Source organism: Centropristis striata, chromosome 20 (genome assembly GCF_030273125.1).
Source record: "Centropristis striata isolate RG_2023a ecotype Rhode Island chromosome 20, C.striata_1.0, whole genome shotgun sequence".
NCBI classification, from domain to species: domain Eukaryota; kingdom Metazoa; phylum Chordata; class Actinopteri; order Perciformes; family Serranidae; genus Centropristis; species Centropristis striata.
The window spans coordinates 7,308,703-7,330,902 of record NC_081536.1 but is presented as its reverse complement, the minus strand read 5'-3'; the positions used below and the strand labels follow the sequence as shown (position 1 = coordinate 7,330,902).

Genomic DNA, 22,200 nt, shown 5'->3' with positions numbered 1-22,200 from the left:
AAGATTTCTCTCAAATGGAAGAATTTTTCCTTTCATGTAATTGTAAACACAATACATTTGGGTTGAAGACAGCTGGTCAAAACAAGCAATGTAGGCACATCACATTGGACTCTGGAAAATCACAATTCTGATTTTTCCTTCCACACTTTTTATGACACATTATAGATTGACGTTGCGTAGCTGATCTGGCTTCGGTGAGAAAGGATCCTTCTTTAAAACTCCAGAGAATGTTAGGAATGAGGAGTGAGATTGGTTAAGGACAGGGTAGGAATATCATGAGTCAGCCAATCAGAGTAGGGCTTGGGTTGCAATGAGAATGTGACGTCACATCACATCGTGACAGATCTTTTCTAGTCGAAACCCATCCAGCTTTTTCTTACATTTTGCCTCATAGATTGTGGGGCTGGGCAATTAATCTCTTTTATTTATAGTCCAATTTTGGCTTCCAACAATTATGAAAAACTAATAATTTTTTGTTTTTCTGTTGAAATATAATTAAAGTTAAAGAAAATCCATGTTTAAAAAGACGGTTCAGTTCAGTTCAGTTCAGTAAATGCATGATGTTTCCAAAGTCAATAAGTAATTGTGCTAAATATTTATGACCTCAATATTGACCAAAATAATTGTGATTATGAATTTTGCCATAATCGAGCAGCCCTTATGTATTCATCAGCCAGGAATTGTAGCAATTTTTAAACCAATGTTAGCCAGTAGCTGATGTTAGCTAATAGCAGTCATTGGCCAGGAATTTAAGCTTGTGCTGGCTAATGTTAGCTAGTTACTAATGGAAGATAATGCCATACCAGTGGCTAATGTGAGCTAACATCAGCCAGTAGCTAATGTCAGTGATTAGCCAGGAACTGTAGTTTTTGTTAATGTCAGATAAACATTAGACATATTTCTGACTTTACTCAGTCAGTTCACTGACTTAACATTACGATGACTTTTCTCTACTTGTGCTACTAATAGCATTCACTGTATTTTGGCATTTAGCATTATCGTGTCTTAAATTTGATCATACTGGTCTATTCTGGACACACAACATCTATTGCACATCTGTCCATCCTGGGAGAGGGATACCTTCCCAGATGACCTGAGGTTTCTCCCATGTTTTTCCTCCATTAAGGGGTTTTCCTGATCCAAAGAGTGTCAGAGGGCGTCATAGGCTGTACAGGCTGTACAAAACTCCCTAAGGCAAATTTGTTATTTCAAATATTACACTTTAGAAATAAAATAGACTTTACTAAAAAATGCATCCATTATTTGACAGTGGTAGTCTTTAATTGAAGCCTTACAAGCAGCACTTACCAGCACTGCTTAGTTGTTACACGATGCTGTATTATATTTCAATGTTGACTCAGCATAACAAGTCTAGCCTCTAAAGCTACAGAAGACTAAGTAAATACCTGGAAAAAAATGTTTCCACCTCATAATTTGTTCTTCTTACTTAAAGGTTTAATGTGTTTACATTTTCCATTATTTAATGCTACACCAGTTGCTTCAGGCTGGACAATATTTGTAGAATATATTCACATTTCAATATAATGTATGTAAAGTTCAGCCCTTAGATTCTTTGAGCTTTAATGTACATTTTAATGATTAAACAAACAACAGCCATTGTTTGGACTGTAATGGAGATGTGAAACATGCCAGGCTACTTTTCAGTGTTCATGCTGCACTGAGAGAAATCACTTCATTCTTTACCCTTTGCTCAGGCATCCGCTAAAGGTGGTCCTTTCATTATATATCCGGCAAAGGAAAATAAAAACCCCGACAACCTTTTGGAATTTTCCATTGCACACAAACATGTTTTTGTGAGCTACCTGTAGGGAGAGCACAAGGAGGAGAAGCAGTTTGTTATTGACTTACCAACAGTATATATACTGGCATCGGTCAGCTTATTGATTGTGGCCTCCTGGTAAACTCCATCCTGATTCTTCACCTCTACAACAGCACCCACCTGTGGGACGGACACAATGCTGTTATTTAATGCGCTACTAATGATAAATCTAATGGTGTGTTTTAAAGTAATGAGACGAGCATAATGCTGCCACAAGAATCATTACCGAATCAAATTAAATTGCAAAGAGAATGCTTCATTGACCCATTCTCTTGGGCTTCTTGCTACATTCACTATGATCTTATAGTCTGAGCCAAAAAGAGACACAAAACAAAAGTAATCAAGGGCATTTAACGACAATGTGAGTGTTGTGACTGTGAGGCAACATCAACCTCCTCCGTCTTTCCTGCCTTACCTTTAGAGGTCCTTTGATGTTTTCATCATGAACCTCAGCTGTGGACAGATCTGGTTTAAAGGTCACCTGAGGAAGAGAGGGGGGGGGGGATCAGTAACGAGGATAAACAAACAATTCCCCAAAGCCCTGACCGGGCCACATCAATCCTCCTCTTCACAGCATCCCTGCTAACCCTGCTGGACTTTTAAACCACCACACACACACACACTCCTATTTTATAGCGAGGCGCGGTTGTTGCTTTCAAAATCAGAGTGGTTTCACTAGTTAAGACTTCCTGGTGTCATTAGGCAAGCAGCATGTGTGTGAATATTTAATACTATGGCTCGTTGAGTGAATGACCCCCCCCTCCCAATTGGCAACTGCGCAGCATCTGTTGGTGCCAACTGCGGCGGATTTCTGTAGCGATTGTTCGGGCAACACTAACCGACCATCCCCCCCCACCCTTTTTCTCTCTCTGTGCAACTGCAGGCTCCCCTAAGTGAGCCACAGTAGATCATAATCTGATCATGCTGTGGTAATCTTGCATCTGCATGGCGACCTGGCAACACCGAACACCACAATGCAGGAACACTTGCAGCCATTTACCGTCACATACCGTCCAAGAAAGAAAGCATGTGCGGGGGAAAAAAAAAGTGTGGAAGCAGCCAGAAGCACAAAATCTGTTGAGTACTACAAATCCCCCTCCCTACTTGATATATCAATATGCTCATGTGCTTCCTACTCTGTTTCCTAAGGGAAATTAAAGTCATTTTTGAGAGCATGTGCTAGTAAAATAGTAACATAATTATAGCGGCAAACTGGCTTCACTTTTTATTGACTGTGATTTAGTTGAGAATCAACCGCCGCACGAGGGCAGAAAAAGATGTTAAGCACCCCCGTCTCAGAAAACAAGCCTGCAGGTAACAAATTCAGACGATGCTCTCTGGAGTCGGTTTCAAATATAACAACAGCAGAAACAGCAATCAAAGTCTCACTGTGAAGGCAGCGGCAACACAATGAATGACAGAAATACATACTGTATGATGCTGTTAAATTGTCAGGTCATAAAATAGGATGGAAGACAAAAGGAATAAAAGAAGCTTCCTGAGGCAGCGTTTAATCAGTTCTGGAGATAATAACATTCCTGCCCGGTGGAATAAAGGACTCCCTTTCTTTTGCGGGGACGAGCAGGAGGCTTCGCTCTCTGCAGACACAGGGAGGAGGACTCTCGCTGTCCAAAACCTCATCCTCTAAAGAGCATCAATACCACCTGCACATCCTGACAACCTTTAACTGTACAGCCAATGAGACTTAACAACAAATATCGGAATGAGGACTTATTTATGATAAAATAGAGCAAATTTATGCAAATGAACAGGTTTGTCGGGAGCTCGCAGCATTTTATCACAAGATCCTTTCTTCCAATAAGCCGGAAAATGTTACTAAGCTGCAGGATGTTTCGCTGTAGTTAATTCAAAGTGGTTAGAAAATGTGAGCAGCAAAAGAACAGCAAGCACTGACTGTATGTGTGAAAGCTCAGATGAAATTTAACAGCAGCTCCAGTTGTTTCGCTCCTCCACACCATCCCTCTCCATCCTACTCCGTTCTGTTCACATCGATAAAGCCTCTCCTGTTCAGATCTTACATGTTCTCTGCTTTAATGGATAAATAACATTGAAAACTTTGATAAAACGGGCCCATTTATAGTGATGTTAATCAATGCGTAAAAAATAATAATTAAAAACATCAATAAAACTCAAAGTAAGTACTTGTTTTTTTGACTCCTGCAAAGTCACATTCAAAATTTGCGTCCTTGCAAATCTGCATCTCTTCACCCCCGTACACATCTTTTATTGACTGTGTAATTGGTGCTTTGTGTAAAAGGGTAACATTAATCACATTTACTATAATGGCACCTACACTCTGCACGACTTTCAAAGTTGTCAGATTGCTGTGCTGATCACATACACAACTGTCTGTCTTATAATGGGCTGTCTTGAAGTAAAACATGAGTTATCAGCAATAAAGGGGTCACACATTACTAAACATTTCACTAGCAGGAGTCCCTGACAAGTCTGTCTGGTCTCAAAAATACATTCAGTCTTCAATACACAAGCGAGAAGCGATATGACAAAAGAGACAACCAACAGGAGGTTTTTCCTCCAAAAATGAATTTCTGCAGGAAGCTAGCTATCCAAGGTGTGTGTGTGTGTGATGAATAGGGTTGTCAAAAGTATCGATACTCAAAAAAGTATTGATACTAAAACGTTGTATCCGGATACAATCCTCAAAATCCTCAAAATATTGTTCTAATTACTTTTATTTATTGTATTTATTTATTTTTTGCACTACCACAGAACTGAAGCTTGTTATCATAGTTGCAGTTTCTTTTTGCACAACTGTTTATTATAAATATTTAACCTGTGGTTCTGTTAATTTTTACATGTTGCATTTTTCTTGTTAATAAAAATATTTCTGTTAAATTTTGGGGTCTTTTTTTTATCCTTGTGGTATCGAAAATGGTATTGAGTATCGAATATTTTAGTATTCGTATTGAGTATCGGTATCGAGTTGAAAATTTTAGAATCGTGACAACCCTAGTGATGAATCAAAAAAACAGTACATAAGCTTTGATACCAATTCGGAATCGTGGCCAAATATTGGATTAACAACATCTGGGTCCGTCATGTAATGTCATTGGGCCCCGAAAAACTTCCTGTTTGCATGAATGGGCCAATTACTAGTGCCTGTACTCTATGTGCCCCATAGATGAGGAAGATCTGGGTGATTTTATACAGGAAATTTGACCTCTTTTGGCATCTCTCATAGGAATGAATGTGGCCCCGCCAGTTCTCATTGTTACAACTCCTCCCCGATATTTCCCTCAAACCGTATCTTTTGCGCTATAATTGCTTTTAGGTCTTGGCTTCTGTCAAACCATTTTCACACTACAGGATTTGGATACGCAGACCGGTCCGGATATTTAGCGTGCTAGATTTCTCTCAGATGTCTGTGATGCATCGGCACATCTCCCAAGTCACATCTTTGAAGGTTCACACACAGAGCTGCAAGTCGTTCGATTGCTTTGCCTCTGATCTGGGACTTCCATGTGTGACCTCCAAAAGCCAGTGGAAAATCAGGCCTTAAATCGTGTAAACTCACTATATAGCAAACAGAAATGAGGGTTTCAGTTTTTATTCTGCATATTAAATTGAGAGTACCTGGGGGAAAAAACAATAATTACTCTGCAATCTGTAAACATGGCATCATTGGCAAATGAGGGAATGATGATACTGATCTGCAAAAAAGTGGATGTATATTTTTCCATTTAAGAGATTATTTAATTTGCATTCTGCAGGGGGAAAAAGTACTCTGGTTGTTGAATCTATAACGCAGCACTCTTTTTTTTTTGACACAGTCCTTGTTACTGTGTCACTGGGTTAGACCTGACTGATCATGTGTGTGCTGAACATGTCACAGTAAGTGATACTGACTGTGCTAATTGAACTTTTTACAGGTCCTCTAATACGGATCGTTCTCATAAATAAGAATGTCACGAAGATCTTTGACTGGGGTTTTAAAATCACTCAAAAGACAGCGGCACCATATGCTGCCACCATCGACTTTGTTAAACAAGCAGACAGAGATTAATGAACCGGAGAGCTAAAGAGGAACTCATTACAGTGAAATATTCAGATTCACAACAACCGCTGAATAATTGCCATGTTCTCCGTTTGTGTAACAGAGCTCACATTCACATTACAGCTGCCCAAAAAACAAACTACACACTCAGCCAATTAGTATGTTAATTAATTTATGAGCTTAGACCATCCTATTAGCTTCACTTTAGCCCACAACATTTAAACTAAGAAAATCACACGCTCTGCCGTCTTTGTCGTGTTGTCATTTGAAGATTTCAGCCGGTGTGTCAGAGTGGCAGAACGTCGCTGCTCTTTTGTCTTTACAGTGCATTGACACAGTGAAAAAGCCAGCATCCAATCTTTGTTCCTCCCACACACTCTAGCAGAACAAGAGACAAGCGATCTGTCTCTATTGTATTATCCAGATGCTCCGTCCCCACTGGGAAATGAGATACTGTACTACGGGCATCATACAATGCCTTCCTCAGCAAGGCGTAAAACCAATGGGGAAACGGCAGTCAGAACGCGGAAGCTGTGGGCGAGAGGGACGCCTGAGGACGTGATGGGTACCTGGTGGGCTAGGCCAACCCTGCATCTGTCACAGCTGGGGCCCTGATCAGTGTTTCAGCTGCATGAGCAGTACTAACAACGAGAACCAGGTGGTAGAGCTCGAGCATGGAAGCAACACAGCTGGATATTTGGCAACTTCAGAGACAAGAAAATAATTTAAATGCATAGACTAAAAGGCCTTTTCGCACCAGGGACAAAATAAAAAAAATTAAAAAAAATTACAGAAAGATTTTTTTCACATTCAAACTGGTCACATCAAGGCCGACATGAATATTCCTATTACGTGCAGTCATTACACGTAAAGTAGAATACCCTTAGAAGAACGTCAGCTAATGCACTTGGAAATTAATGTTTTTTCTACCTTGACAAACAAGTGTGTTTACTGCTTTTTGTTTCAGGGTATGAGCAGGGTTTTTAAGAGTAAAATTCAAGCACTTTCAAAATACCATTACCAAAACTGTCAAGACTTTCCTTTATCATCATATAAAAATTGTTACTATGGATGCAAGTGTGAAAAATTGTGGAACAAGTAGATGGTTGCCCTTGTGACACCATGGAGCAGAAGAGAAAAATGCTCCCTTTTCATTTCAAATTTGTCGGATTCGGTGTGCTTAGACTCATCAATTTTTAAATGGACATGCAATTTATTCGCATGAATTATTCGCATTTGAAACATAAATTCTATCATATTAAGGACAAATGGATTGACTTTATAACCCCGTGGCGATCCAACTTTGTACAACTCCACTAATTTAATTTTCTTTCTTTCTCTCTTCCTGATGCTCCTTTGGTTCAACTGTTTATAGTTAAGTACTGAACAGTGTTTGTGACGGGAATATGTATGGGGGTGAAGTGTAAAAGCTGCACAAGGATGATAGATATGTTGGTACGTAATATTTGATATAAATATATGACAATATCGAGCCCATATGTGTCAAATTAACAGTTATTCTGGGAAGTGAGGTTGTGGACTGAAAGACTTTCTGAGATCTTTATTATGTTTCTTTTCTTGTACATATGCTTTTATACATGTAAATGAATTATATTTAATTATTTGTGTATGTATTGCCTTTTCCAAATAAAAAAATAAAAAAATAATTATTCGCATATTGCTTAAAAGACCATAAGAATCAATCTAAGGGCACTTTTGGTTTTTTTGTTTGTAAGTTGGTGTTGAACAATGCAAACACGTAAATAAACAAAGCAACATGGAGCTGAATGCACCATGAAGTACCTTTGACTAACTGGCCATAATCCTGCTCTGGTGTTCCCATCAAACACATTTGGAAAGAAATGCTCAGAACAAGCTCCTGTTGACGCTCCGGGTCGTAAATAATGTGTAGAACCATTATTTTTGATGTGCTGTGATCAGACAGACACCTGTTTAATCAGAGAAGGCGAATTTTGATGCATTTCTACCATGATCTGCTTCTACCACAAAGGTAAATATTACATGATTTTTAGCAATATGTTGATAATAAAGCTATGAGAAATTTGCTCTAGCTCAGTGGTAGCCTACAGAGTGAAACTGAAGGACAAAAATTTAACTTTTAGGCTACGATAGGACCTTGTGATTTGATTAGGAGCCCACAATCACCTCTGTTTTGGTTCATATCCTGTAATTGGGTTGGATTACGTTCACAGACCCCCTCTCGCAACAGATCTCAGACCGGTTGTTTTGGTGCGCACCAGAGTATGATTGGATCATTCACATGCAACCAAACGAACCGTAACGAGGATTTAACCGCACCAGAGTTCGATAGTAATGGACTAAATCATCCCAAACCCTGCTCTCTAAAGGAATAGACTGTATTTCTTGAATGTGTCCATCCCCAACCCAATCACTCTGGCTGTACATTAAAACTGCGCTGTGTGATCTTGATTATTGCCCCTTTTGACAAAGACAAGAGGCCCTTGCCCCGCGGCAATCCACTTCACACACAACACAGACCGACCATACATTTTTAATTCTGGATCATGAGCACTTTGAAATGTGACTTACCTTTGCCTTCACTAGCCTCTTGGCAGTCTTAATCTTGGCCTCACAGAAAGCCCCTCGGTACTTGGCACTCACATCTGTCCCTACTGTCAAGTAGGGGGGCTCCTCCAGAGTCTGAGGAAATAAAGATAAAACAAGAAAGCAGTGAATTCAAAGCCATTTTATATATATAGCTTACTGACACAGGTGTATTCTCACAGCTAAGGCAGGAAGACACACATACAAGCTTCACAAAGTGTAGGCCAGCTTCACAAAACCCACCCGGCTCAGTGATTCATCCATGGAAAACACATACCATCTGCTCTGGGTATTGGAAAACAAGCCTCTGAGGGAGCAAACAAAAAGGCCACTTCACTACTGCTTTGATGACTACAAAGAAGAAGCTATCCGAAACACATAGCACCATCTTGTGTCATCATTGGCTGTTTATCAAACCTTTTTTTCCCCCTCAAGAACAGATTTGCGGAGGGTCGGGAACAGAGAGAAAACAGACTTTCTGTGTGTGTGGAAGAGGGCAGGGATGGTTGTGGTTCATGTAGTGTAGAGATGGCTTTACTGAGGGGGTTTCACTAAGGCTCCAGAAATCGACTTATCCAACAGAGGTATATTTAGAAATCTTTCTAGAATAAGACCCAAAGTGGAGCACACTTCCTGCTCACAGGATAACCAACTGCACCAGGTCATATGTGCATCATGTCCAATACTTCTATGAGTTAACTGCACCAGGTCCTCCTTTAATGTGCAAAAATACAAATGTAGCTTTTTCATATCAGCATTAACCATTAGGGTTGCAAAGAGGTGGAAAATGTCCGGTACATTTCCAGAAACTTTCCATGGGAAGTTAAGCTGGGGAATCTTGGAAATATTCCAAATAAAAAAACATGACATTTCAACAGATTTATTTGTAAGTAATTATTTTACTGAACATTTAATTATTTAATTGAACAACAAAAACATGAATGTTGAGTTAAATATTACCAGTAGCTCTGCAGTGTGCGACATGCATGTGATTGAAGTGTACTTGCATGTAATCTGTTTTTTTTTTTTTTTGTTTTAAGATCATGCTAAAAAATACTTCCCACAAGTATAATCAAGTTCCCTGTTATGGGCCAACCTTCAATTTTCTAAATTCTTGGTTTATTCCTGTTTATGCCCATAAATTCCAGTTAATTCCCATAAATTCCCGTTAATTCCCATGGAAAGTTTCCAACTTTGAAAATTCCCGGAATTTTGCAACCCTATTAAGCATGAAAACACTTGTTTTCTGAATGGATTAAGTACGTTTTTCAATGGCCAGTAGAAAGAAACAAGCAGGCACTCTTATGCACACATTATGCATAATACAATTTAATACTACAAGTTAGTAAGATTGAAGATAGATTTTCTTTTCACAGATATGTCAAGTGCATCTCAACATTGTTGGTCACACCTGTGCCCCTGACATTTAGCAGCTCCGTTTGTGTGTGGAATTTTTTTCTTCCACCTGCATTCTGCAAATACTGCCCCTACTCTGCCTCTGATTGGCCCTGACTAATATCGCTGAATGCAGGGTGGAGAGGGCATGTGTATAAATTTGTGCTTTATAACTCCTCTTCAAGCGTTCATTAAAACCTTAAAATATATACGGGTGGTGCAACACAAAAACAACTGACTAAGTTTTGTCAAGAAAATGCTGCAGTGCCCGTTACACCTGTCCCCAGCTGACACATCATCAGTGAGGTAACCACTCCACCTGTCCCCGGTGATAGGGCTAATCCTGACCCAACATCATCAGCAGAGATGGCCTCATCTGACTGTGAGCCACATGCTACCAGATACAAAGAGACTAAAACAGCTTTCACAAAGAATGTTATCTCCACTTTCCATGGCTTGGGTATGATAAAACGGGCATAACTATGCATTGCGTTAATTAGAAAGATTGCTGTCGAAGCATTGACATTTTCAAACTGAAACATTAAAAAAAGTCTCCAAGCAACACGCCCTGTGCTATGGCCGGTGTGTCACCAGCAGAGTAATTATTAATGTGAACGGAAACAGATAAAAAAAAAGCTTAAAATCTACTAAATAAAAATAGACATAAATTAAACTATTAGACATACCACTGCAGCCACTAGCTGCTGCAGGCCTCTGTGGCACATTCATGACTGAACCACTTTTAGGGTTGAAATAGAAACAATTTGTACATTTGAGATATTTGACTTTAGTGCAGGTAAACAGATTTATAAATCCTGATCCGTTGTCTACTGTAGCCCCTTTGTCTTTAGTACACAAGTTACAATTCTGCCTCTGTGTTAACACTTGAACCTGCTCCTAATCAATGTGTGGCATGAGAGCAAACCCTTGAGTGGCATGGAAAAAAAGAGCAGGCAACAGTTTTACAGAGGAGCACCACATTGACAAAGTGCATCGGCAGCAGTGAGCACAGCTGCTTTGGGAATCAACAAAGAAAAACAGCTGCTTTGCCTCTATTTCAGCAGTGTTCTGCAGGTGCACCACACCTCTGAAGTGGGAGCATTGATTGAATACCACTTTTGAACTTTTGTTCAAACTCGAGATAAATGCTCTAAATGTTGCTCATATCTGCCTGCTGGAACCATTTCACATCTTCTCTGCATGGATACCATACAAACAACATTAAGGACATGAGTGTATTGGATTTATTCATGTAGGTCTACTTAGAAGTAGCTGTGCGACTGTATTATTTAGGAAAATATAAATATTTCATCAGGATTTGAACTTGGCAGATATTCAATATTAAATGACTCAGATCAGTATCAGGGTCACATAAACAAGATCAGGACATCTCTAATCTGTGCCATCATCACTGAACTGCTAATGATGCGAAGTGACATTCACTGCATATGCATGAGAAAAATGTTGCCCTCCTAATAAAAGAGCAACAGGTGAAACAGAAATATGGTTAAAAATACCCATTGTCCAATTAACCGAATGATAAGATGGGTTTCATATCCCTCTTTAATTTATTTGCTACCTGAGGCTAGATTCTAAATTATCTGACAGAAAACTAAAACATGCAGCAATTTTAGGTCTTACACTCAAAGCACAAGACCAAAAATGATCAGATTTATGAGACACTAACGGGAGTGGAGATTATCTGAAAAGGCAGACTAGAAAACGCTTTTCACTCAGATGAACTTTATTGATTCAACGTCGGGGAAATCTAAAGGCTACAGCAGCTCAAGACTAAAAAAAAAAGCAAAGGAAATAAGACATAAGCACAAATAAAATAGCTTTATACACTATATCTACTCTTTCACTCCAGAAATGCCTATGATGGATAATTGCACAGAATAACTGTAATACACACATTGGCCCTCATTTATCAAGCGAGCGTAGAAACGAGCGCAGATCCGAGTGTATATTTGGTCTTACGACAGGGTCCACGTGTGATTTATCAAATGATCGCATCTCTCCAACCACAGCGTAAGAATGATCGGCTGTTGATAAATGTGGCGGCTCGAAACATGCGTCATTTAAATACCACGCCCTAATATATACCCGATTCAGAAGGCTTGCCTTCAGAGTTTAAGACACCGAAGGGCGCAATACGGCCAAAAAGAGGATTTTTTCACCCTCTAAAGTCAGCTTTATTAGCAAAGTGCACCATTACAATTAACAATAGGGACAATATAGACATATTAAAGAAATACGCAGCAACGGAGGTTTATGAAATAAAAGTAGCCTACTTATAGTTATAAACTCAAACAAGTTCACTGAATATTTTACATTTGGAGCACGGACTTAAAAGTTTTCAGCTTTTTGGTTTAAGGAGGTAAACAATGTTTTAAAGCATTTTTGCAAAAGTGGAAATTAATAAAAAAATTTTACAGTGTAAAGGTTTATCTAATAGAAATAGAGGAATAAAGACGTACAATCAATAAGAACACAGAGTTTTATCCCAACAGATAACAAGAGAACACAAACATTTATTCTATTTGTGTGTTGAACAGAACATGATGTGCCTCCTGTTCTCTAAACTAGTGGAGGTCCGTACGTCAGAAAGTGAGCGTAAAGTTTGGACGGGAGCGGAGGGTACGATCAGATCTCACGTCTGCTCTCAGCTCATGTACGCAAATTTGAGTCAGCGTGAAGTCCACACGTCTGAGTCGGAGAATTGATCTTAGACTATTGTATCGATGCCTGGAGCTGATAAAACTCTGTGGTGTTTTGATTTTTAATAGTGACAAAGCAAAACATGTTGAGACTACATAGTTTATCATTAAAACATAATCCAAAAATAAATACAAACTGCGATCGTGAAATTCTTTAAACAGAATACTAGCCGAGGATATTAAATGTTGTTGTCTTCTGCTGTTTACTGTTATTATTATTATTATTATTATCCAGCTCCGACACCGGAGCGTCAGTGTCTCCTTCACCAGCGGTGCTGCCCGAATAGAAACATTTCCAATCAGCGCTGCCACACGCTCCTCTCACTAGGACATCATTATTAGTAAATGTAAAGAGGTCAATAATATCTCTCCATCATAATAATAGCAATATTCGGATATTATATAGATTATTGGGCTTTATATATCACGATGTAATTACTCAAACCTTGCCAGGAGTTTAATAGTCCGCTACTCTGCTGACAGCACCACTGATTTCCTTCTTTTTCACTTTTTATGCTGCCAAACAAAACCAGTTTGTTGTGTTGCTGCTGTTAGACGTCAGCGTTTCACTTTCTGATTTTTTTCTTTCTGAATTTTTACAGTGTAAAGGTTTATCTAATAGAAATAGAGGAATAAAGACGTGCAATCAATAAGAACACAGAGTTTTATCCCAACAGATAACAAGAGAACACAAACATTTATTCTATTTGTGTGTTGAACAGAACATGCTGTACCTCCTGTTCTCTAAACTATTGGAGGTTTCAAATACAAAAATAGTGTCCGTACCACACGAATGCCAAAATACTAGTTACCATACATTCAGTTGTATATGTGAAAATAGTCGTGATTCTAAATTATGGAAAATTGGAAAGTTATAACACGCATATAACACACATGCACAAAAATGATGGTAAACAATAGCAGCAATTACAAAAAACAGGAGTACATATGTAATTTGTATGTAAAAGTTATGTTTAAGGAAAAAATGTTCCATATTTATTCCAATAGCTTATTAATGTTATTGGTTTGTGCATACTTTTTTTTCTTTTTTCTCTACAAACTTTATTGTATCAACAGTTATACAACAAGTCTTACAAACCTTGTTTGTACAAGTCTTACAATAATTAATAAAAGTTAAACAAACACGACAAAATTATTAGACCTAAGATCAATTCTCCGACTCAGACGTGTGGACTTCACGCTGACTCAAATTTGCGTACACGAGCTGAGAGCAGACGTGAGATCTGATCGTACCCTCCGCTCACGTCCATATTGATAAATGCCGAGCCTTGCGTAGAAATCATCTTACGCCCACTTTACGCTCACTTTCTGGCGTACGCTCGTTTGATATATGAGGGCCATTGTGTGTGGCATTGTACTGGAAATAATTGAATAGAAATATACTACAAATTAATCAAACAGGTGTGACATTAACCCTCAGGCCAGTTATCATTCAGAACAACCAAAGTTTGGCTGTCATGCAAACAGGACGCTCTGATTGAAATCAAAGAGTAGAAATAGATACAGAACTGTATTCTAAAAATAAGCAGGGTGGCTTGCCAACTGTAACACTCCAGTCCAGCTCTGTGAAAAAATAATGTTAGGATTCTCTGTTGACTTAAATCAGTGTTTCATATTCTATATTTTGCACTGTGATTAAACCCTTACTGGGGGGGTTCTCTTAGCCTGGGTATACCCAGACTGCCTTGCGCGCTCGAATTTAATTTCGAACTGCGAAATGGTCTGGAATCCAGGACGGATTCCTAGCCCTGTTTTAGGGATCCAATCACAGAGCGGGGAGGGACGGCAAGACGATGACGCGTACTACTCGGCACTTGGAAGCTTGTAGTTTTCCGGATCTAACATGGCTGCTGCAGACGCGAAACTCTCTTTAGCTGTAGATGGTGTTTTAAATAGTTTAGAGCGAAAGTTGAAAGGCGAAAGGTCTCTCGGCGGCTCCGCTGAGATCACCGGCGTTATGGTAGCGGGGCTATTAGCGTCGCTAGCGGCTATTAGCGCCGTTAGCGGCTAATAGCTAATAGCCGCTAACGGCTAATAGCCCCGCTACCGCGGACAGCGGAGCTGCCGAGAGGCCCGCAGCAGCTTGATTATTGCCCATAAAATCAGTGGATTTGTGTGGCTGAATGACATGAGGGGGAAAAAAGCGTGAAAATAAATAATCTTGCAGAAAGCGAGAATTCCATTTCTGTTGCTCTACTACGTCATCTGGTATAACTGATCTGATTGGCTAAGAGCTACCTACAGACGCTTTTGATAGACATTCTAAGCGTCCAATAAACGGCTCTGGAGGATCGTAAACCACACCTCCTCTACGGAAAAATACATTGCTAGTTGCCAGACTAGCCCTCATTTGAGAATAGTCTGGTGTTAGCCAGGCTAGGGTTCTCTGTGAACTGTGGGTAAAATAGTGAGAACGTATATCCATGAAATAATATACATAAAAAGATAATACTTTTGAGTTGCAACAATGCAAAGAGTGCAGACCTTTGACATGCTCCTCTGATTATTCCTAGAGTTGGTGAGTTATTCTTCGTTAATTTGCTTTTTGCTTAAGTTAACATACAGGGTTTAATCAACACTTTGATAACCGCTTCCATTATTTGCATGACAATGAAGAGCACAGGAATCAGTTCAGGTGAGCCATGAAACATGTACCAGAATTTTAGCTGATTTCTCAGTTGTTGTTGTTGGGTGTTCCCATCAATATTATTATTCAGCCTAGGGATGGACGTTTGGAAGAAACCTGCCAATTCGAGCATCTATAATGTGAATGATCAATTAATTGATTAACTGCTATGTTTTGAAAACATGCATAATGGGCAAAATAAAAGATATATACCGTATACAGTACTATTCAAAAGCCCTGTTTTGTTAAGGGACGCTTTTATTTTGAAAGGACGAAAAGAGACTTCCAGTTGATCATAAAACTAACTCACCTCAAGGAAGTCAATGTTTTATGTTTTAGCCCCCCATATTAAAATGTATTTTGAATCAAATTAAACCTAGTAATTCATGCTAGCAAGGTTTGATACAGTAAGCTAGTTTTGCTCAAATGAATACTCTTGTATTTTTGTGTGTTTTATAATTGTTATTGCAACTTTTAAACCTGCAACATTTTGCAAACTGTAGCTTTATTCAACTAAATACTCAGCTCATTGGCTGATTGACGCACGGCCGTAGAACGATCAGAAGTGTTTCAGTTCAGTGAGTACTGATATGCAGTCATAAATAAAAATAAAATAAAAAACAGATCGATTAAAAATTCCACGTGATCGAGCAAATTCTTAAAGACCATTAATCGATCATCAATTAATCATTCCAATCCCTAGTTGGGAACAAAGTTTTCAAATTATTCAGACATCACCTGAATGCAGCACAAATGCCCCTTGCATGGGAACTACCTTGACCCATGCTTCTCCCCTCGAGAACAGCCACACAATGTGCTGTTCATTTGCTTTTATTAGAGATTTATCTGGAATAAGGTTTTGTTTCAGAGACCTTTATCAGGTTATTATTACAGTAACAATAATAACGTGATGAAGGTCCCAGCACCAAAACCCCAAATAAATCTTTTATAATTGAAAATGTAAAATTACTGTGTGTGGGAGGTATTTGTTCCACTACATTCATTCTACAATCATCTCCAACTCATCTGGTGTGAAAAAATTCTGCTTTTTGTTTGAAAAATAAAAACAAACGGAACAGAAAAGCCGAGCTCCCTCGGCTGAGGTAACACATCAAACGGCAGTTAACAGATGGACAAATTGCATCTTCTGTGTTAAGATGTCCTTATGAGCCTGTTGCAGTCAAACCAGGACAGGTTGGCTCTTCTCCGGTGTCTCTTGAATCTGGACAGATGGGAGTCAGGGGCAGAGTCCAGTGCACTTCAGCCTCCCCACCTCTCAGATAAACACCTCATTAGTCTTTAGTGCAGTCTGGCCTCAGCACCAGCTGCCCCGGCCAACACCAGGTTTACATGATGCAGGAGCCATTTCCACTGGCTGCCCGGCTCTCTTGTCAGTCATGGCTGCAACACAAAACACCACTGTTCCTCCTCTTTCATACCCGTCTGCTTGTGCTTCCCCTGCTCTAAGCCTGATCCTTTCCTCTTCTTTAAAGGCACAGTCATACTACTGAGTCAGAGAGGGCAGCCCGGGTTATCTCGACAGCTGTGGCTGCCAAACCCCCCAACTTAACAAGACAGGGGTGATAACATACTACGGAGTCGTCATGCTCACATGCCAACACGAACAGAGAACGGTTTGTTGATAACGCCCCACCAACCTGCTTTGAACTAAAACTATGAAAGAAAAATCCATTTCTTGGATTAGATTGCCATTTAGCCTACAGCTGTCTGGAGAAAAACATTGACTCCTTTTTTTTTTTTTTTGAATAAATCCTGCCAGTTCTGAAAGACAGACAATGTTTCCCCCGCTCGGAAGATCAACCAATCAAGATGACTAAGCTCACAGAGGCGGAATTCCTGTGCCTTTGGGAGGTGTAACATCCTCTCGCCAACTTAAAATAAGCTAAAATGCCACACACCTCACAAGAGCCGCTCTCATCAAAGATTCTGTCATAAAAAAGGAGCCGAGCAGTATTTATCATGAGCCTCGAGCGCCACTTCAGCTTCTGCATGCTAAAGACAACGTAATGGTAAGAACAGTGGTGCAACCCAAAACCAGCTCTCTGGCTATTTACCTAACGCCGTCAATGTGGAAAACACTCTGCAGGCACACGTGCTTGATTAAACGCATACAAATGTGACTTGGCGTGAGGTGACAGAATGCACCTGCGACTGGCGTGGAGAGAAACAAACCGAAATCGCTCCAAAGTCTGCAGCTCGACTGAAGGATGATCTACTTGGATGTTAGTCGGACGTGCACGGATATCACATTAGATAACAACATAAATCTATTCACGCCCTGAAAGCCCCCCCCCAAACACAAAGGAACAATCTAAAACAAATCCCAGAGGTGTTGGCCACAAAGCACTTCTGTCCTAAGCTGTTGAATCACACAGACAGTTTAAAAAAAAAAGAAAAGAGTACGAGCACCTCGCTGATTGGTAGTGATCAGAGAGTCTGCTCAGTATTTAAGTCTTTCTACTCAGGGAACAAAACAGGCAACGCTGCGACATTAAGTCCCAGCTTTGAATTCAGTCAAAACAAAATATACTGGGGTGACACTTGCAAACAGCAGAATGAGATCCGTTTCTGCTCAATAAAGACTCTCAGGTCATGAAAAATTTAACAGCCAACTCCACAGAGCGCTAGTTGAAAATAAGCTGCTGCTGCTGCTTATAGTGCATTTCTTGGACAGCCTGAGTGACGATAGCATTTTCATTCTACAACTCAGTAAAAAGATGCGTCTCAGAAGGTAGAAGCTGCAACAAAAAAATAAAACTCACTTTATATCAGTCATCAGGGAACAGCTGAAGGAATCCCTGGTCATTTGTTAGACAGACACAGGCTATTTCTGGGAAGCTGGCCCATGGAAGCATGCAGAGACTCTGTGCAAATGTATTGAAACTTGCTGCAGATATTCCTCCTGCCACTTATTCACTATATTCAAAGCCAAGAGATGTGTTTTCAGTCAACTGTCGAGCTAACTTTTAAAATAACGCTTTTTGAGACCAAAATGCGCTTGTGTTTTGTTATAGCTTTCTAATTCTAATCTTTTTTTTTTACATTTTGATGTTGTAATATTTGTAGTGAGATTATCGAGTGAGCTAATTCCACTGAATAAGTTCATATTTTGATACATTTAACTTTAAGAATGTTAAGAATAACTTTTGTGTCTGGAACAGGCTATTTTGTTTCTAGTTTGGAAAATTGCGTACTGTCACTTTCAAATAGCATTTCGCTCTGCAGGTTTCAACAAGTCAAATTTTAGATTTTTTAAAGACTTTTTTAAGACCTTAATGAATACAATTTTCACATCCATACTGGCAAAAAAAGTACAAAAGACATGAAGGAAAATCGGAGGCCCCAGAATTACTTGCAAGGTATATGAATTTATTCACAGCTCTTTCACATTGGAATAAAAAATGCTTAACCTAACTAAAAACACCAGAAGCCTCTCTATTGTGAACTAATATTTGTTAAGAACTTTAAATTCTGACTGTTTATTTCTGACCGGGCTGCACAGGTACTTAGTTCTGTTTTGTAGTTCTGTTATAGCTTCCTCAAAAATCGAAACATTTAAAAGCGAGACTGCAGTTTATGAATTTGTTTTGAATAAAAGTAACGTTAATACATTTTTAAGACCTTTCAAATCGTATGCAAGACATTTTATGAGAATTTAAGAGAATTTTAGACATATTAAGGCCCCGCTACCCTGTTGTTAAAAACTGTCCTGTCCAGTTAAGTTTCTAATATCCAACATGAGTATCTGTTGATTCATCTGCTTGTGACACATGAGAAATAAATCTCGTTCTAACTGAATGAAATAGGTAAAAGTGTAGTATCGTTGTGCAGTTAGTGCTACAGGCTCTGCATAGCTGTAATCCGCTAACAAAATAGAAGAAGTAGATGTTGCAAACCAACAAAAAAAAAAAAAAAAGTAACCTTGGACATCCAACGATCAATTTACGAGAGAAAAATGGAGAGAGGTCATTAGGACTTTGGTTCAATTGGGCACTTTTATATTTTTCTTTCATGCCAGACAGTATTAGTCATGTTTTATTCTGTTCAGAGACAAGAAAAAATGTATAAATTATCCGGGAAGATGCAGACAGGGAAAGCAGCTGATCAGTCATGCGAGCTAAATGTTTGCTATGTCAGAACTTGTTTAGCAAAGACATTTCCTCTTTTTCAACAGGCAAAAACCACCAATAGTGAGCATAAAAATTTAGAATTTTTATTGATATTTGCAGTTTTAATTTCCACTGCCATACTTCAAAATGAACATGGTTAATGTGACTGTTACGTTTATCTGTCTTAAATTCAAATAAGATGCAGATTCACAACAAGTCAAAGTCCACTTCAAATGTGCATGGTCATCCAATACGTGATAAAGAGCCTCATGCTTTGGAGGGTGTGTTAGTGGAGGAGGTTTTTATTCCAGCTCCAGTTCCTATCACAGACTATTTACAGGCAATGATTGCTCAGATGACTATTTCCCAAAAACCTACATCAGACCTGTCAACTCTGCCTTCTGGGGTGGAGGATATTTTGCTTGACTGAATCCAAGTCTGACAGGCCCATATTTTCATTACACTTCTTTTGGAAATGCCGTGGTGATGTCAGTAACTCCACTCCTATCATTACCGCCAATACTTCTGTACAATTTACTTGAGTATTTCCATGTTTCGCAACTTTATATGTCTACTTCACTACTGTTGACACTAAAAACAAATCTTTCTACTATCAACTTATCTTTTTGGACTATTTCCCTTCATCACTCTTACACCACAATAACAAAGAATGAGCACTCGAGAGAACTCGAGCATCTATCACAGTAACAATCAATTAATTGATTAATCGCTATGCACGTGCATAAATGGGTAAAATAAAAGATATATATACAGTACTATGCAAGAGCCTGTTTTGATAATTGACGCTTTTATTTTGAAAAGATGAAAAGAGACTTCTTGACGATCGTAAAAATAACTTAAGTGAGATTAAACGGTAAAGAAATCGCAAGGAGTTTATTGTTTTATGTTTTAGCCGCCGAAGAGGCATGAGGTTAGTTTTCACAGTAATCTTGCATATTTAAGTGCATTTTGTGTTTAAAGAAGTTTTGGATCAAATTAAACCTAGTAATTCATGCTAGCAAGGTTTGATACAGTACGCTAGTTTTGCTCAAAAAATACTCTTGTATTTCTGTGTGTTTTATAATTGTTATTCCAACTTTCAGTTTGCAAATTGTAGCTTTATCCAACTTAATTCTCAGCTCATTCACGTACAGCCGCAGAACTAAACGCTCGTGTTTCAGTTCAGTGAGTACTGATACGCAGTCATAGATAAAATTAAAAAACACACAGATCAATTAAAAATTCCATGTTATCGACCAAATTCCGACCATTAATCGATCATCGATTAAATATTCCCATCCCTAACTGTTGCTATTACCTGGGATTTAATCCATTGTGTGCCTCTTAAAGCTAAAAGGACACACGTGTTGTTGCTCAGATAGATGAGTTTTGTATTTGTTGTATTTAAGTTATACAAGAGGATGTTAGGCACATAGAGTGCTTTATATTCAGCCATTATACTGTGTGAGGGTGGTGTAAACAGTATGACTTAACAGTTAAATGTGTAAATCCAATCAAGTGTACTAGATTTCAATTATTTTCATTCTGACAATAGCAATGTATTGATGTCTGCATAAGCGTACTAAATCGCTGCTTTTTAAACAATCACTTCAGGCACTAATCAGCATTACAGAAATATTACAAACAATAGTTTGTGACCCATTATATTGTGCTATAATGAATGGGCTTGTTGGCCGAACAAAGAAACATGCAAGAGGCATGCAGGAAAGAATTAAGCTCCCTCCCGGCCTAGCTCACACGTACAATAATCCTGCTGTGAATCACCTCTTTGTCCAAACCAGAGTCACCACAATTCCAGTGACTGGTGCTTCAGCAGGAGTTGCCTTGGCAATGCCATGGCTGTTGTAAACTAGAAAAAAAATAACAGTCTTGATACCTTTTGTTTACACCGTAGATATAGAATAAAACTTGTTCTTAGTTTTATTTGATTTCTATGCTTTGCACACTCATTCCCAGAACTTTAAGGCTCTCCGGGCCAATTCGTTCTTCCTGCAGTATCAAAAACAATTCACACCAACTACAGAACTTTAAAACAATACTCTTAAAGCAACACATTGCTCTTGATTCCCTGATCACTGACCAAACGTGCACTTGCAAGTATGGACAATTTCAAAATGCAAATGCCCTATTTTTGCATATTCCTTCTGAATGCTTTGCAGCAAGCTCTTAACCCTCTATGGTACGGTGTTGCCATCAGGCAACATACCTACACTGCAAAAAAAAGAAAAGTTGGGTGAACTCAAAATTTCAAGGCAACAAACTTCAATAAAATTGTAAGTTGGACAATTAAACTAAATATTTTAAGTTTTGTTTTTGAGTTTGCTCAACTCTGAATTCAGATTTTTGTCAACTCAACTGTAAATTGTACTAACTTAACTAAACTAATTACTTAACTAATTAAATTAAATTAAATTTACTAATTAAACTTAACTAATTTTACATTGTAATAACTTTTAATCCTTACTTCTGCTAACTTCTGCAATGTGCTGAATTGGCACGATTGTAACGGCGCTATGAAATGTCAGCTAATGTTGCGACCACAAGTTTGAGTTACCATTGATACGCTAATGGATACTCTTGTAGCTGTAACAAGCAGCGCCGCTAGCACCAGTTAGCCGCTAGCTTTCGCTAATGACCGAATTTCACCGCTTTCCCGCATTTCACAACAAAGAAATAAGAGTTAGCAGAACTATTGTCCCTTGTTGTGAACCCCAACTTAAAGATATAAGTAACAACAACTTACCAACTTGTTTTTGAGCAGACAACTGGCTTGCTTTGTTGTGCTAACTTACATTATTAGCACTTTGTTGTGCTAACTTACATTA

At 38.8% G+C, this 22,200-nt stretch overlaps 1 protein-coding gene across 3 annotated transcripts in view; it reads right to left on the bottom strand.

The window, feature by feature from the left end:
* The window catches only part of arid4b (AT-rich interaction domain 4B), a 59,058-nt gene that overhangs the window by 29,652 nt on the left and 7,206 nt on the right, over positions 1-22,200 (bottom strand). For all 3 annotated transcript variants that reach the window (XM_059323860.1, XM_059323861.1, XM_059323862.1), the window contains exons 3-5: positions 8,448-8,558; positions 2,256-2,321; positions 1,870-1,960 (exon numbers count right to left, since the gene is read on the bottom strand). In XM_059323860.1, coding sequence (XP_059179843.1) covers positions 1,870-1,960; positions 2,256-2,321; positions 8,448-8,558 — 268 coding nt within the window. The remainder of the gene's footprint in view (positions 1-1,869; positions 1,961-2,255; positions 2,322-8,447; positions 8,559-22,200) is intronic.